General features: G+C 54.4%; 7 protein-coding genes across 7 annotated transcripts; 3 read left to right on the forward strand and 4 right to left on the reverse strand.

The window, feature by feature from the left end:
• Positions 1-977: 977 nt before the first annotated feature.
• On the forward strand, positions 978-2,504 carry PHACADRAFT_125635 (uncharacterized protein; the record flags this gene model as incomplete). The annotated part of the gene is made up of 3 exons (XM_007398330.1): positions 978-1,512; positions 1,573-2,013; positions 2,065-2,504. Coding segments are annotated over exons 1-3 (1,116 nt in total), but the record flags the coding sequence as incomplete, so codon positions are not given.
• A 715-nt stretch (positions 2,505-3,219) lies between these two features.
• Positions 3,220-3,444, reverse strand: PHACADRAFT_98742 (uncharacterized protein; the record flags this gene model as incomplete). The annotated part of the gene is made up of 2 exons (XM_007398331.1): positions 3,220-3,273; positions 3,331-3,444. Coding segments are annotated over 2 exons (168 nt in total), but the record flags the coding sequence as incomplete, so codon positions are not given.
• Positions 3,445-4,147: 703 nt separating this feature from the next.
• PHACADRAFT_198135 (uncharacterized protein) lies at positions 4,148-4,814 on the reverse strand (the record flags this gene model as incomplete). Its single annotated transcript, XM_007398332.1, has 4 exons — positions 4,148-4,309; positions 4,370-4,461; positions 4,505-4,527; positions 4,669-4,814. 4 exons carry the CDS (start codon positions 4,812-4,814, stop codon positions 4,148-4,150), a joined length of 423 nt encoding a protein of 140 aa, XP_007398394.1.
• Positions 4,815-5,315: 501 nt separating this feature from the next.
• PHACADRAFT_260199 (uncharacterized protein) lies at positions 5,316-6,482 on the reverse strand. The gene is made up of 4 exons (XM_007398333.1): positions 6,089-6,482; positions 5,937-6,027; positions 5,777-5,878; positions 5,316-5,727 (listed from the first exon to the last, which is right to left on the reverse strand). The coding sequence occupies exons 1-4, from the start codon at positions 6,313-6,315 to the stop codon at positions 5,533-5,535; spliced, it is 615 nt and encodes a 204-aa protein (XP_007398395.1). The 5' UTR covers positions 6,316-6,482; the 3' UTR covers positions 5,316-5,532.
• Positions 6,483-7,576: 1,094 nt separating this feature from the next.
• PHACADRAFT_260202 (uncharacterized protein) lies at positions 7,577-10,136 on the forward strand. The gene is made up of 12 exons (XM_007398334.1): positions 7,577-7,746; positions 7,793-8,249; positions 8,332-8,387; positions 8,441-8,486; positions 8,538-8,637; positions 8,690-8,783; positions 8,841-8,857; positions 8,912-9,063; positions 9,130-9,231; positions 9,290-9,349; positions 9,403-9,567; positions 9,624-10,136. Exons 2-12 carry the CDS (start codon positions 8,097-8,099, stop codon positions 10,068-10,070), a joined length of 1,392 nt encoding a protein of 463 aa, XP_007398396.1. The 5' UTR covers positions 7,577-7,746; positions 7,793-8,096; the 3' UTR covers positions 10,071-10,136.
• A 109-nt stretch (positions 10,137-10,245) lies between these two features.
• On the forward strand, positions 10,246-10,933 carry PHACADRAFT_260204 (uncharacterized protein). The gene has a single exon (XM_007398335.1). The coding sequence runs from the start codon at positions 10,464-10,466 to the stop codon at positions 10,926-10,928; it is 465 nt and encodes a 154-aa protein (XP_007398397.1). The 5' UTR covers positions 10,246-10,463; the 3' UTR covers positions 10,929-10,933.
• A 429-nt stretch (positions 10,934-11,362) lies between these two features.
• On the reverse strand, positions 11,363-12,365 carry PHACADRAFT_260206 (uncharacterized protein). The gene is made up of 4 exons (XM_007398336.1): positions 12,217-12,365; positions 11,968-12,152; positions 11,779-11,911; positions 11,363-11,724 (listed from the first exon to the last, which is right to left on the reverse strand). The coding sequence occupies exons 3-4, from the start codon at positions 11,899-11,901 to the stop codon at positions 11,467-11,469; spliced, it is 381 nt and encodes a 126-aa protein (XP_007398398.1). The 5' UTR covers positions 11,902-11,911; positions 11,968-12,152; positions 12,217-12,365; the 3' UTR covers positions 11,363-11,466.
• Positions 12,366-12,675: the final 310 nt, after the last annotated feature.

Raw genomic sequence — 12,675 nt, forward strand, 5'->3', positions numbered from 1 at the left:
TCTCTAAACTCCTCTAGCATCCCTTTTTCACCATGACTCGAACATGCTTGGCTTGCAGGTCTGCCGTCCTTTCACTCCGCGCTCTGTTATCCGCTCACTAAGCCGCACACAGGGCGAGAAAGATGGTGAGATGCTCCGCATCTCTAAGCAATTCCTCACCTGATTGTTTTTCAGCGCTGCGACGGAGAGTCTCCAATTTGTGGACCATGCTTACGAGCACGCAAGCCAGTGGAGTGTGCCTATAGCAACACATCCACCTCCCAACGGAGGAGCGCGCTCCTCCAGAAGGGAGCTGCATGTTTGCCTTGCAGGTACCGAACGGTCCTAGCTCCTGTTCCGCATACTCGCTGACAATTTGTTTTTTAGGCGTAAGAAGAAGGTATACGGCGTGGTGTTCGACTTCATGACTACTATTGATGTCTGGCACAGAAATGCGATGCGAAACGACCGTATTGCAACACTTGCCATACGGCAGGCAAAGAGCATGAATGTGAATATGAGGAGGAAATACGACAGAGCATCACCACCGCACTTATATTACGCAACCGTGAGCTTGAGGAACGTCTCGCTCAATATGAGTCGCAGGACCTGCGACTAGCTCAGTTCACTGGCCACGATATCGATTCCGCAGCGACGTTCTACGTCTCACCCTCATGGCAGCCATCACCGGCGTTCTCGATGCTCCCGCAGCAAGGTTAGCAACGTACATTACAGCCAATACCGCCTGCTGATCTCTGCTGCAGGCGCGTTCCCACACGCCTCTTTGTCGCTCGTATCCTCCGGCTCAAGTTCGTCGTCGGAATCGGATCGGTCATCTTCCCCTGGAGAGCAGCCTACAATTGAGAACTTCATTCGTTCTCTGCTTCAGAGTATCTCCCCTCGACCCGGTGGTCGTTCCGAGCTGATATGCCAGAATACTTTCCAGCTGTAAGGTTCACCACGGTATCTCTCGAAATATGCTTACCATTTTTGCTATGAAGGCGTTGCTTGTTCCTGAAGCATCAAATACAGCTGGGCTTTCACCTCCGGGAATCCAAGCTCAACGCAATCCGAAATGGCGACTTCTCTGGGCGGGTTGTCCATCCTTCAGTGGTCCATGCCGCCCAGCTGCTGGGAAGCTTGTTGTGGCGCGCCCATACCAACACCGATGTTTTGGTGGTCGATGAAGAAGCTGAACACAGTGCAATACTGAATTCACTCAACGACCCACCAGACCCAGTAACCTTGGTTATCGTCTACCACCTCCTTGCTTGGTACACTCTCTACCTCCAAAGAATGGAGGTTGGCCGTGAGTACCTGATCAAGGCGGCTCATGTGATTGTGTCCAACAACATGCAGGTGACTCCTCCCCACATGGACGGCGTGTTGACCCTCGAGGAGCCCGATGATGACACCAAGGAACATGTCACGACCATCGCGCACTTCATCTACAGTGATAACTTTGCGCAAATGGTCCTTGCATATCCCCCATTTCTTGATGCGGAATATAACCGACAACTGAAGTTACTCTCGGTAAGTACTAGCGTGATCGGCTGGCGTCTCAAGGAATTGTTGGCTCACCGCGCCTCGTAGTTTATGCAGCCCTGGCTCGCGAAGCACTCTATAGTCCTGATGCGCTGCAAAAGCTTGGTGCTGCTCAGAGAAGCCATGCAGCTGAGCCGGATGCGTGCAGAAACAACTGCAGCGACGTCCTCTGGCGGCATTATCGAGCACACAGCGCTCTCGTCGGAGTGGCACACTCAGTACTGGGAGACGATTGAGGAGGTTACATCGCACGTCGCGGTGCTCTATCCACAGATGCTCCAGACAAGCTTATACTCGGACCCTGAGCATGCCCTTAGTCTCAAAGTCTGCATCATCATCGCCCTTGCCGCGCAGGTTGAGCTGCACCGTATGCCCGGGACGTATCACATGGAGTCGCGGCAGAAAGCGCTGTCTGTCGTTTTGGAGGTCATCGGCTTAACGAAAAGCCTGAAGGACGACGACTACGCGATGCTCGAGTCCGTGCTCGGTGTGCGTATCACGCTACTTGGCATCGTACATGTTATTGACTCCACCCCCTAGCTTTGCTTCACCATCATTGCGAACGCTATCCGCAACGACCGAGAGCTCCTCGTCGGCATATCCCAGTCCGGTTCCAGGGAGCGAGAAGCATTCAATGTGCTCATCAACTCCACTCAGCAGCTCGCTACAAAGCTACCCTTCGTTGGTAAGTACCACGCCCACCATCAGCGAAGCATCCAACCGAGTATCGGATGGCAGACGCCGCACTGGAGGTACTACGCGACATCGCATCGGGCAGTACCGCGGGGCCCCAATAACTTTAATACTGCATTCTTTTCCTTCTTTGCGGAATTATATCATTTTTATCGGATGTATTGTTCTGAGTATCTAGCCTTAGTACATACACGAGCAACGCTGTATACTTGTCCAGTCTTTAGTAGTCTAGCCTTATGGCTCCTCGAATCCTCGAATATTGCAATTTTGAAGTTGGCTTTGGCCGCGCTTTCCCATGATGCCGATGTTTTTGCCCACCTCCGGTCGATCCGATCTGCAGTAATCGGATCCGCGGATCCCTTCATCCGACCTTGACTAGCTCCTCGCTAGATTACTTGCTTGCTGTTTTAGTCGTGTCCGACCCAACGCAGAACACCCAATCCTCGCAGAGCGTGCGTCGTCTTTTTGTCAGCGCACACTCTCTTCACTTTGTGTTGTACACCACGAGCTTCTTTGTCTGCTCAGTGCTGGGTTTCCGGTTCCGACCAGGTTTCCGACGCCTTGCGCGGGATATCATTCTAGAGTACCGATCACCGTTCCACCTCGGTGCTGAACGTTGAACACGCGTCCCTGACGACTACCGAGTAGGTTGACAATCACTCCGATGCGATTCCTCGTTCCCGCATACGTCGAGGGTGACAGCTCTGCCGATGATTTTGGACAGGCATGGGTAAGAGCATTATTTTCAATCTACAGGATAAATGGAAATGAAGATGGCCGTTCGACTTTCCTCCGCTCATAGGCAGAGGAGCGGTGGAGATACCTTCATGCGCCGCTACCTGAGACGGCATGAAAAGTAGCCGATCCCGTGTTGTCGACCGGAGCCGGAACCGTGTGCCAACGACGGTGATGCAGCTACCTCACTTCAATGAGCACTTTTAGCCTGACAGGCATCACCCCGAGCAGGATGGGGGATCCATACGCAGCCGACATGGGCAGACATTAGAAGTCTTTAAAGCGGTACACGTCATATGCGACCTCTTCGTACGGACGGACCTGTTTACGGACCGACGTCGAAGGACCTAAGTTGACCATCATCGTATAGTCACTTACAATTTGTAGCTCATGTATGGCTCTCCTGAGCTTCTCGTTTCTGTCCCTGTCATCCACCACAACCTCGTCCCTGGTTCTTTTCGAGTTTACCCAGCTTGCCGACTGCGGAGTTGGCCCCCGGCCCCAGGCGAAGTTGGCCCACGCCGCGCAAGACGAACGCTCAGGTTTCGTAGTGTTCTATCTACCCCATAGTGCGAGATTATTTCGAGAGGAGGCAGTCGAGAATCCCAGATAGCGGGACATCTAGCAAAGTTGGAAAGTCATAGATCTTGACTCATGTAAGCAGCCCTTTATTATCGTTTCTTACCGATGCGCAGACGATTTACTTACTTTCAGTAAGCGCCCTTTACTATCGTTACTTACTGATTAAGAAAAGGCGAAAAGAGAATGACAGCTTATGTACCACCGAGGCACATACTCTCGCTGTACAAATTTGTGTAAAATGCCAAGATAGCTCAAAAGAGCCTTAGGTTCTTTACTGTCCCGTGGAAAGTCCGTTCGGTGTCCTTTGCGGGCAATTAGAACATAGTGAAGCTGAAGTCGCTGAAGCATTCGTGATTCTATCTAGAGCCAATCAGTAGATCGTCTGTGAAAATCTTTGCACTACAGTACTATCCCACTGAAGACGCAAGGAAATGCGGAGTCGTGAACAATCGAATGGACACAATCCGTCTCTCTACGCGAGGTTCATAGGTAGGGTAGGGGTAATTAATGCACACATATTGCTACGAGCCTCCGTCATTTGTATCTGCAAGGTCACCGCCACTGGGAATAATACCAGCCAGTGACATATTGTGCTGCTGTAACAGCGAGCACGTCAAGAATGATATGTGTGGTCCATCAGCTTGAATGGCACGCCTTCGTTCTCTACGCTCAGCATCGCTGCTGCACGGGACCCCTCCGCAGTGCGCAATGCCTGGTCTGGGGGTGGAACGTCGCGACGCGGATGGAGCGGGTCTTCTTGCCCTGGATGAGAGCGCTACACTTGAGTCCGGGAGTCAGCGTTGCACGCCGTCTGGCGCCGTATCAAATCACTCACCAGGAAACTGCATTCACCTTTCGTGAGAGCATTGAGGTCCGGGTCTCGATACAGCACGGTGTCATCGAAGTTCCGGCGCAGGCGCAGCGGCCCTTCCTTGTGGTCGACACATCAGCATCGGGCGTGGCCACGCACGGAAATTGTTCAAGTGCACTTTACTGTCAGCCTATGTGAGCACAGGCCTGGTCAAGATCTTCGCAACTGAGCCGATGGACTGCGCAGGTCTACAAACAGACATATCCTGTGCGTACAGGTAAGCCAAGCAATTCCTGCATCTGCTAAACCTCGCGGAGACGCACCCCAACTCTTCGACGTAGAGCCCTTCCCCCGAGCTCCCGCACCGGACGACAGTGATGAGCGCCCAAGGGCGGAGACAGTTGGTCTCGACCGAAAGGTGATATAGTGGACGGCTGTCTCTAGCATTAGGTGGTGGAAGCAGGAGCATGGTGTGATGCATATTCTGCGAAAAGCTGTACGCCGTCCTGTGGGCGCAACTGAGCTGGGCTGGCCTGAAATGCTGCGGAGCGTGTACTCACCAAGGCTGCACGACGGGCTGTGCCAGTGCGCTTGTTCCGGACGTCAGGGCCGGTTCTGTGTCTGAGTGCGTAGAAAGCGTCCTGGGAACACTTGTTGAGTTTGTGTGCTGCGGAGGGACGACATTCTCTTGCAACTCGCTGTCGCGAGCCAGCACAATATTAAATGTGGACAGCACCAGGGAGGCCGATCGAGATCAACGTGAGTGTGGCAATAGCTTGCACAGCAGGTTAATTTACGCCTGGGGTTCATAACAAGGTTGTGGCTTACCTTAGCAGCGCCGGAGAGAGTGGGGTCAGAGAGAAACATGTATCTCTGCAGGCCATTTGGTAGCATAAGTGAGTTCTGAGGATGCGTTCGCGGTCTGTAGGAGATATAAGGGCGTCGTGCGCTAGATGTGTGCAGCATCAAGCCAGAACCGTTTCGGCGGTTAGATAGCTGCTAGCAATATCTATATAATCAGGATGAACAAACCTAGGTTGATAGAAAGTGACACCGTCACTTTCTATGCCTCCTAATTTGCAAGTGCCTTGTCCATTACGCGCCTTACTTGTATTACACTCGTAGGAACGTAGCTATGCTCCAGAACCAACGCAGTACAACGAGTTCGATGCAGCCAAGATCTCTGATTAGGAAACAAGATAGCTGTCCTGCTGCAATAGCAATGCCGTGATGAGGATGTGATCCATAAGGAGCTGACCTTCCTTCTCGACCGTCAGCATCGCCATCGGACGCGCACCACTTATGGCGCGCAACGGGTCCGGAGGGTGGAAGGTCGCGAGGCGGAGTAGCGCTTTGTTGTTCGCCGGGTTAGGACACGTGCACTGCGACAGTTCTGGGAGCACGCTCGACATATCGCAGAGATGTACAGACCTTGAAGGTTCGCCCTTTAGGAGTCTGTGCCGAGATCTCTGGATCCCACCGCAGATCGATGCCGTCGAAGTTCCAGCGGAGGCGAGGTGACTCAAAGCGGACCTGAAGCGGCAGTTCCAATGAGCTCATTGTGAGAAACGACGACGACGAAGTGCCGCACCGCGTTGTGATGCCAAGAGAGCACAGGCCGCATCAGCATCTTGGCGACCGGACCAATGGTCACTCTGTTTAGCCGTGCCGGCAAGCCAATCCTAGGAATATAAAACGTTAGGCTACATCGTTGAATTGTCGCTTTCATGAAGGTACACGCACTCGTACTCGCCGACGTACGCCCCGCTCTCTGACCCGCCGCGCCGTATGACCGTGATGTGTGACCCCGGGCGGAAACAGTTGACTTCGACTGAGATGTGATACAGCGGCCGGCCGTCCGAAGAAGTCGAGGGAGGAAGGAGCAGCATCGACCGGTAGGTTAGCTGAGAGAAGCTGTACGTCACGCTGCCACAATGCTGTTTTAGGCTTTTCGAGCCAAAGTGCGACATGCTCACTTTTGCGGAATAGTAGGCTCCGGCTCACTAGAACGCCACGTTAGTACCACGTCGTCCGTTCCATAGCGAGGCAGTTGTCCTGCAGAGCTGCTCGGGGTCGAGGTGTACACTGAGCCGGTGTGTGATGTGCCAGAAATGGTGTCGGTAGGTGACGCGGGTCGAGACTCCTCACATGTGCGGTAGCTTTTTGGCTTTAATGGATTTCAGTGGTGCATAAATCGAGCATAAGGAACATACCTTGGTGGTGGTGGCGATACAGGAGGTGGCGGAAGCGAAGGCAGCCACGGCAACCGTCGATTGTCAGTCATGGTAGCGGAGAAAGAGGCAACGCAACAGGCTCGCTGGGTAGCAGTACATCTAGGTTCTGTCAATAAGGCGATGCTGGTCACACGTTTGATTGGATTGCTGTCTTGTCATTTCAAACGCGCCGGCATGAGGTACGATGCGGCCGTTCGGATCGAATGTAGGGGACACAGCGCGATGTTGAGCTCAGTTTGAAAGTTATGCACGCTGTCGGAAGGCCCAAAGGCAGCCGTCAGGCCTGGATGCAGACGCGAGCCCGTGGCAAGACCGCGACTGTGCGCATATCGCAAGAGCGAAGCGAAGCGCCACAAAGCCCCGCCTTTTCTCGCGGGCGCTCCGCGCCGCCCTGCCCTAAACACTCGCCGTATAAATTTGTGTGCCCAACGTCGTTGTTTCCTCAGAACATACTCAGCTAGGATCTATTTTATAGTTTCTAACTCGAGTCTCGCATGTTTACACATGCCACATCCTCCAAATCCAGTCGATGACATTCGCGTTCGCCCGTCATACCGAGCACATGGCCCCGCCCTTGGGTGTGGCCGCGAGGACGTTTGACTTGCCTCCCGTGCGCGCTGGTTTCAGTCGTGCAGGATGCTTGTCAGCGGGTTGAGCGTCAGTCTGATGGATTATCTTTGTCTCATAGTCTGTGTAGATGTAGGCAGCTGTGGAATAAAACGTCTTTACTGTGAACCTCGCCCTGCGTCTCCAGTCAAGTCGGTAAACGCATGTGAGACCAATCATAAGTGCTTGTGCTCTAGCCGGCCCTTATGCCTTTTTTCGCGCTACCGAATGTGCGCGTTGCGGCGGACGTTGCGGCGGAACGTTGACCGACTGCTTCCGGGCAAAATCAAGGCAAAGCGCATCAATGATGCCCGCCCATCGGCCTAGTTTAGAAATATTAGCTGAGACGCTCGAAAGTCCGGCTTTCTCACTACTGCCCCTCATTCTCTCGTCAGCGTGATATGTGGAGCGGCTTAGCGACTAGCCAGAGCAGCCTTATGCTCTCCATTCTAAATCTGTGTCACAAACAGCTTACTTGTCCATTCTGCTCCGTAGGTTGATGCAACGAGGCTGTGCTTAAAATCATCTAGCCAGATGCTCTAAAGTTCACTTGTTGACAAGGTGCACCAAATCTCCGAATATCAAAGAGCCTTGCTGAAAACTTTAGGACTACATTGCGACATAGCAGAGTATGCTTGGCCCTAGAGGATCAGAAGAGGCTGCCCCAATACTGGCCCGACAGCTGTTGCCGTTGTAACTGCTTGCGCGGCCGACACCTGCAGCACCCCGATCTCCACTCTAATGCAGATGGCCTAGTCTGGTGGTACGGTCCCGCGATGTCATGCCCGTTCCTCATCACAGGCGTCAGACGCGCGAGTGGAGGTACCATATGGTTCACTGTGGGCTCGTCAATTATCAATCAGCTCTGATCTTCTCGCACCCTGCTAAGATCTCGGATATCCTCATATAACATGCGTGCCCCGGTGCATTCGCACAGGCCTAGTCTCTTTCCCTCGCATGTCCAAGCCTCCACCGGCTTTGTGCAGGCACCCACGACGCCCTTCAGACACACCGTAGGAGGCTCCAAGAAGCATGTCACACAGCACGCCGCCGACGCTGCTCGTGTGGGCTGTTCTGTCCACTTTGGTGCGTACGCGATTTTTGGGAACGTTGGACAGATGCTGATCGTTTTTCGTTGCCCGGTAGCTGGGCATCTTCCTTGTTCACCATCTCTACCGGTACGATCGGTTCAAGTGCTTGAAGTGCGTTCACGCCGTTACTCGGCTGTCGTGGAAGCTGATACGTTGTGGCATAGGTGGGGCCATAGCCACCAGTCTGGGGCCTTCAAGCGCATTATGACGGTAAGCACCGACGCGTCACTGCTCTGGTATGATACTGAACGCGAGCTGCAGTACACATACCTTATCACAATACCGCTGATAGCGATATATTCCATCGGCTTCGCCGCCATCAAGTACGATATGGGCTACGCCGTCGTTCCAGGATTCGGCAGTAAGTGCTCGTGACATCATACATTGTGCTGTGTGCCGACACCGTAATACAGTCCAGCCAGTACCGTGGCAGGACTGGCCAAAGAAGTACCAGCACGCCATCTTTCCGCTCTACCTTGTCTTCTCCGTCGGCTGGAGCCTTGAGCTGTGAGTGCACGACCGGTTTCGCGCGGCTTAGCTCTTACCGTAATTCCGCGAGCATAGCGTCACACATCTCGAGGGTACGTCGCACTGGCAACGCCGCGCTCGCGCCTCTCTGAAACACGCGTCTGCAGAACTCTGTTTTTGGCTTTTCCTTCTCAACGCAGGTCGCGCCGGCCAAGACTGGTTCAGGAGCGGCTACTTCAAAATTTGGATCGTCGGTTCTGGGGCTTCCATAATTTACATGCCGCTCGTTACCATTTTCACCCGCTCAGATCCGCTCAAGGTGCGTATTGTGGGACGCGTAAGCGCATCTGGACGCGCTGATTGCTAATGGCGGCGCGCGGTGTAGAACGAGGCGTACACGTTCCTTGCGGGTTCATTCGGTAGTCTGTGCATTACCGTATGGTTCACGCCGATTTTATGGACGTTCCCGAAGTTTATAGAGAATTTGGTGAGTGCGAGAATGTGCTACTAGTAGGACCATACATGTGCTGATGCTCCTGCGGCAGCGGTCTGATGGTGTGGAAATGAACACGCTCATGCGTCTCGTCAAGTTCCATGAGCTCAACGTGAGCACCTAACCTATTGTCCCGAGCAAATAAGTACTAATTCGCGACGACAGACTATTCGCATCGCACTGCGATTTGTCTTCTGCGTGTCGCTCATCATTCTCGGCGTAGACGGCGCCCGACCGCACCAGCACATCAACGACAAGTTTATCTGGACGGAACTGCTCTCGATGCTCGCAGGCGTCGGCGTCACCGTCTCCTCCGCGATCACACTCGTTGTACGTCCACCTACTTGCTGCTTTCCGAACAGCCCTGACAACTCCACTCAACGCAGATCTTCTTCCCACGAAATATCTACAACGAGTACTCGCTGAAACAAGCCTCGCTGCAGTCACGTTCGCTACATCTGCGCAGCCGCGCTGGAGCGGCACCACACATGGACTCGTACGCGTCGCCGCGGAGCGTGCTGCACATCGACGACACAGACGCGCATGAGCGTGCGCGGAGCGAGCTATCGTTCTCGCTCTCACTTGAGTCGCCGCTGAAGGCCTCTTCCGAGCTCAGGGACTACGTCCCGCCCGTGATGTTCGCGCCGAACCGCCGCCTCGAGACTGGCGTCACTGTCCAGGGTATGGTCGCCGCCATGACGCCGAGCGCGCTCGCGATGCGCCACGACGACCTGGAGGCGGGTGTACATCCGTTCGCGCAGCATTATACGTCCCCCATCGATCTCGTGCAGGGCGAGAACGCGTCGTGGAACTCGCACGTGAGGGGGAGATAAGAGCTGCCGCTGCATGATGACCTTATTCGTTACATTATTCTGTAGGGATAATTCTGCGAGAATTTACGAAACTCACAAGGCAGAAATCCTGCTGGAATAAATGTACGAACGATAATACTTCCGGGATTGGAGAGGCTGGTCTACCGGACATGACGCGAAAGGCACTAAGCGCTCGCCAAAAGTGCTCTCGGCAAGGTCCGAGCCAGAGTCTCATTTATACTCCCACCATGTCCAGGCCCATCCCAACAGAAGAAGAAAAAGACGATGTGCTGCTTGCTTGCCGCTATGGCGACCTCGAAGACGTACAGCAATTTGTGGAAAAATTTAGCACGGAGTCGCTGAACGATGTCCGGGACGGCAGCGGGAACAGCGTCCTGCACATGGTCTGTGCGAATGGACACACAGGTGAGTCTCGCCTCGGTCACCGCAGCCTGTGGAGAACTGACCCGCGCAAGGTATTTAACAGACGTGCTCGACTATCTGTTGCCCATCGTCTCGCCGTCGCTGCTCTCGATGCAGAACGATGCCCAGTCGACGCCGCTCCATTGGGCGGCGCTGAATCAGCACCTCAACGTCGCGCAGAAGCTCGTAGAGTTCCCTGGCGGGCCCGGCGTCGGCCTTATTGACATCAAGAATGCCGCGGGTCGCTCGCCCTTCGGCGAAGCTGAGAACGCAGGCTGGAATGAGGGTGCGAAGTGGTTTGTCGAGGTCATGGACCTCGATGATGCTGCGAAGGGAGAGGAGGAGCTTGTTCCTGCAGAGGATGCGGATCAGATTGAGGTTGAGATTCAGGATGCGGATGGTCAGGTCGCGAAATTGAAAATATCGTCCCAGCAGCAGTCCAAGTGCGTCCCATGATGGTTTGTCGCATATAGTTATCCATTTCTGACGCTTGTCATAGGTCAGATACCCAGTGATCAGCAGGGTCCTTACCCACCCATCTACTACTAGAAAAATTCTCTGCGCGTTACGAGAATTCCCGTAGATCAAGGCTAGTCGGGTATTGCGCAAGGCATAGCTCTTGGTCACTGGTTGTCGTGCTGCAGTGATTGCATATCTACCCTCACAATCGCAACGAAAAAGTCAGCATTGTATCCATCATACATGTATTGTACATCATTTCACATCCCCTTGGTGCATCACTGTAAGTCTTACACCACATCACTTAAAATCCATCGGCGTGCATACGCCCGGTCTTCGAATTCAACATCACAGCTGTGCACAAAGCTATATGTCAGCTCTGGTCGTAAGCAGGTCGTGATTGCGATAGAGACATCCATGTGTAGGGTTCTAGGTGATGCAGAAGAGGTAATTATACATCTCAAACGTCGTTACGGTCGTGTCCAGTCATCACAGTTCGTCCGGTTCGTGCATCTCCCGAGGCTGGCATTGCAAGTCACACCGCAAAGGGCTCGCCGAGTGCATCTGCCCGTTGCACCTCGCGCTGCGGCTGCACTACCCTCCGTATCCAAGCCTCGTCTCGCACCCGCCGGATCTCCTCGCGCAGCTCGCGGTGATTGTCGCGGGTGTGCATGTGCGCGTCACTGAAGGCTCGCCGCCGTGCACGTTCGGACGCGACCTCGGCTGCAGCAGTCTCGCGAGAGTGCCGTAGGCGTGTGTGGAGGTGTAGTATGCGGACGTGGTCGTAAATAGTCTGCGCCAGCTCAGTGAGTACGGGAAGCAATGGGCCAGAAGAACGGGACCTTACGCGGAGTTTGCGCTCGAGGTCCTCAAACTTCTCGACGTATCGCCAAAGCTTGTCGAGCAGCCCGCTGAGCTTGTTGATCCGCGGCGGACGGTCGCGGACGTGTTCGGCCTGGAGGGTGAGCATGTCTATGTTCCTACAAAGATCACAATGTCAGCAGGTATGTCAGGTACAAAGACCGGAGGCATTTACCGACGGCATGAAAACAAAATCATATCATACTTTCTCGACCACTCGCGCCCGTGGTCTTCTCTCAGAACAGCCAAGTCGTCGGGAGCATCTGCTAGTGCGTCGCGCACTGCCAGCACCGCTCTCACGAGTCCTTCAATGAGGGCGTTTGTCTCATGAAGAGCTAGTTCCCTGCACGAGCCGAGGACCTACGTGTATCATTGTTAGCACATGAGACGGATGGGGCACGATAATGTGAGAAGAGTGACGCACCCAGCGCATGTCCCCAACTGCATTCGCGCAACGTACGGCCATTTCATCCCATTCCACGAACAGCGGACCCTCGAACCGTATCTCGAGCGGCGAGAGGGACGGGTCGTATGCTGGCGCATCGTCGGCCATCGGTATGCGGTAAGCGGCTGTGGGGGAAGGGGCAGTTGGGGTCCGAGGCGGGGTGACCGGCGATGATTCAGGTGTCGCTAGCTGCGTTGGGGCGGGCTGAAGGCGCAATGACGGCGCCCGCGTGTCGACAGGCGAACACAAGTCGGGCGGCGCGAAGGGCCAGCTCTCCTGCACAACAGGCGACCTCTCTCCGTTCGAGGTGCTAAATGCTCCGCTTGGAGGGTGCTCGTCCGTTGCATCTTGCAAGGGCCATAACAAGTACGGCCAAGCGTCCTGCGCAACAAGCGCTGGAGGTGGCGAGTATGCCGGCGGGTGTTCGCCAAGCCGCAA

Source organism: Phanerochaete carnosa (assembly GCF_000300595.1).
Source record: "Phanerochaete carnosa HHB-10118-sp unplaced genomic scaffold PHACAscaffold_7, whole genome shotgun sequence".
Taxonomy (NCBI): domain Eukaryota; kingdom Fungi; phylum Basidiomycota; class Agaricomycetes; order Polyporales; family Phanerochaetaceae; genus Phanerochaete; species Phanerochaete carnosa.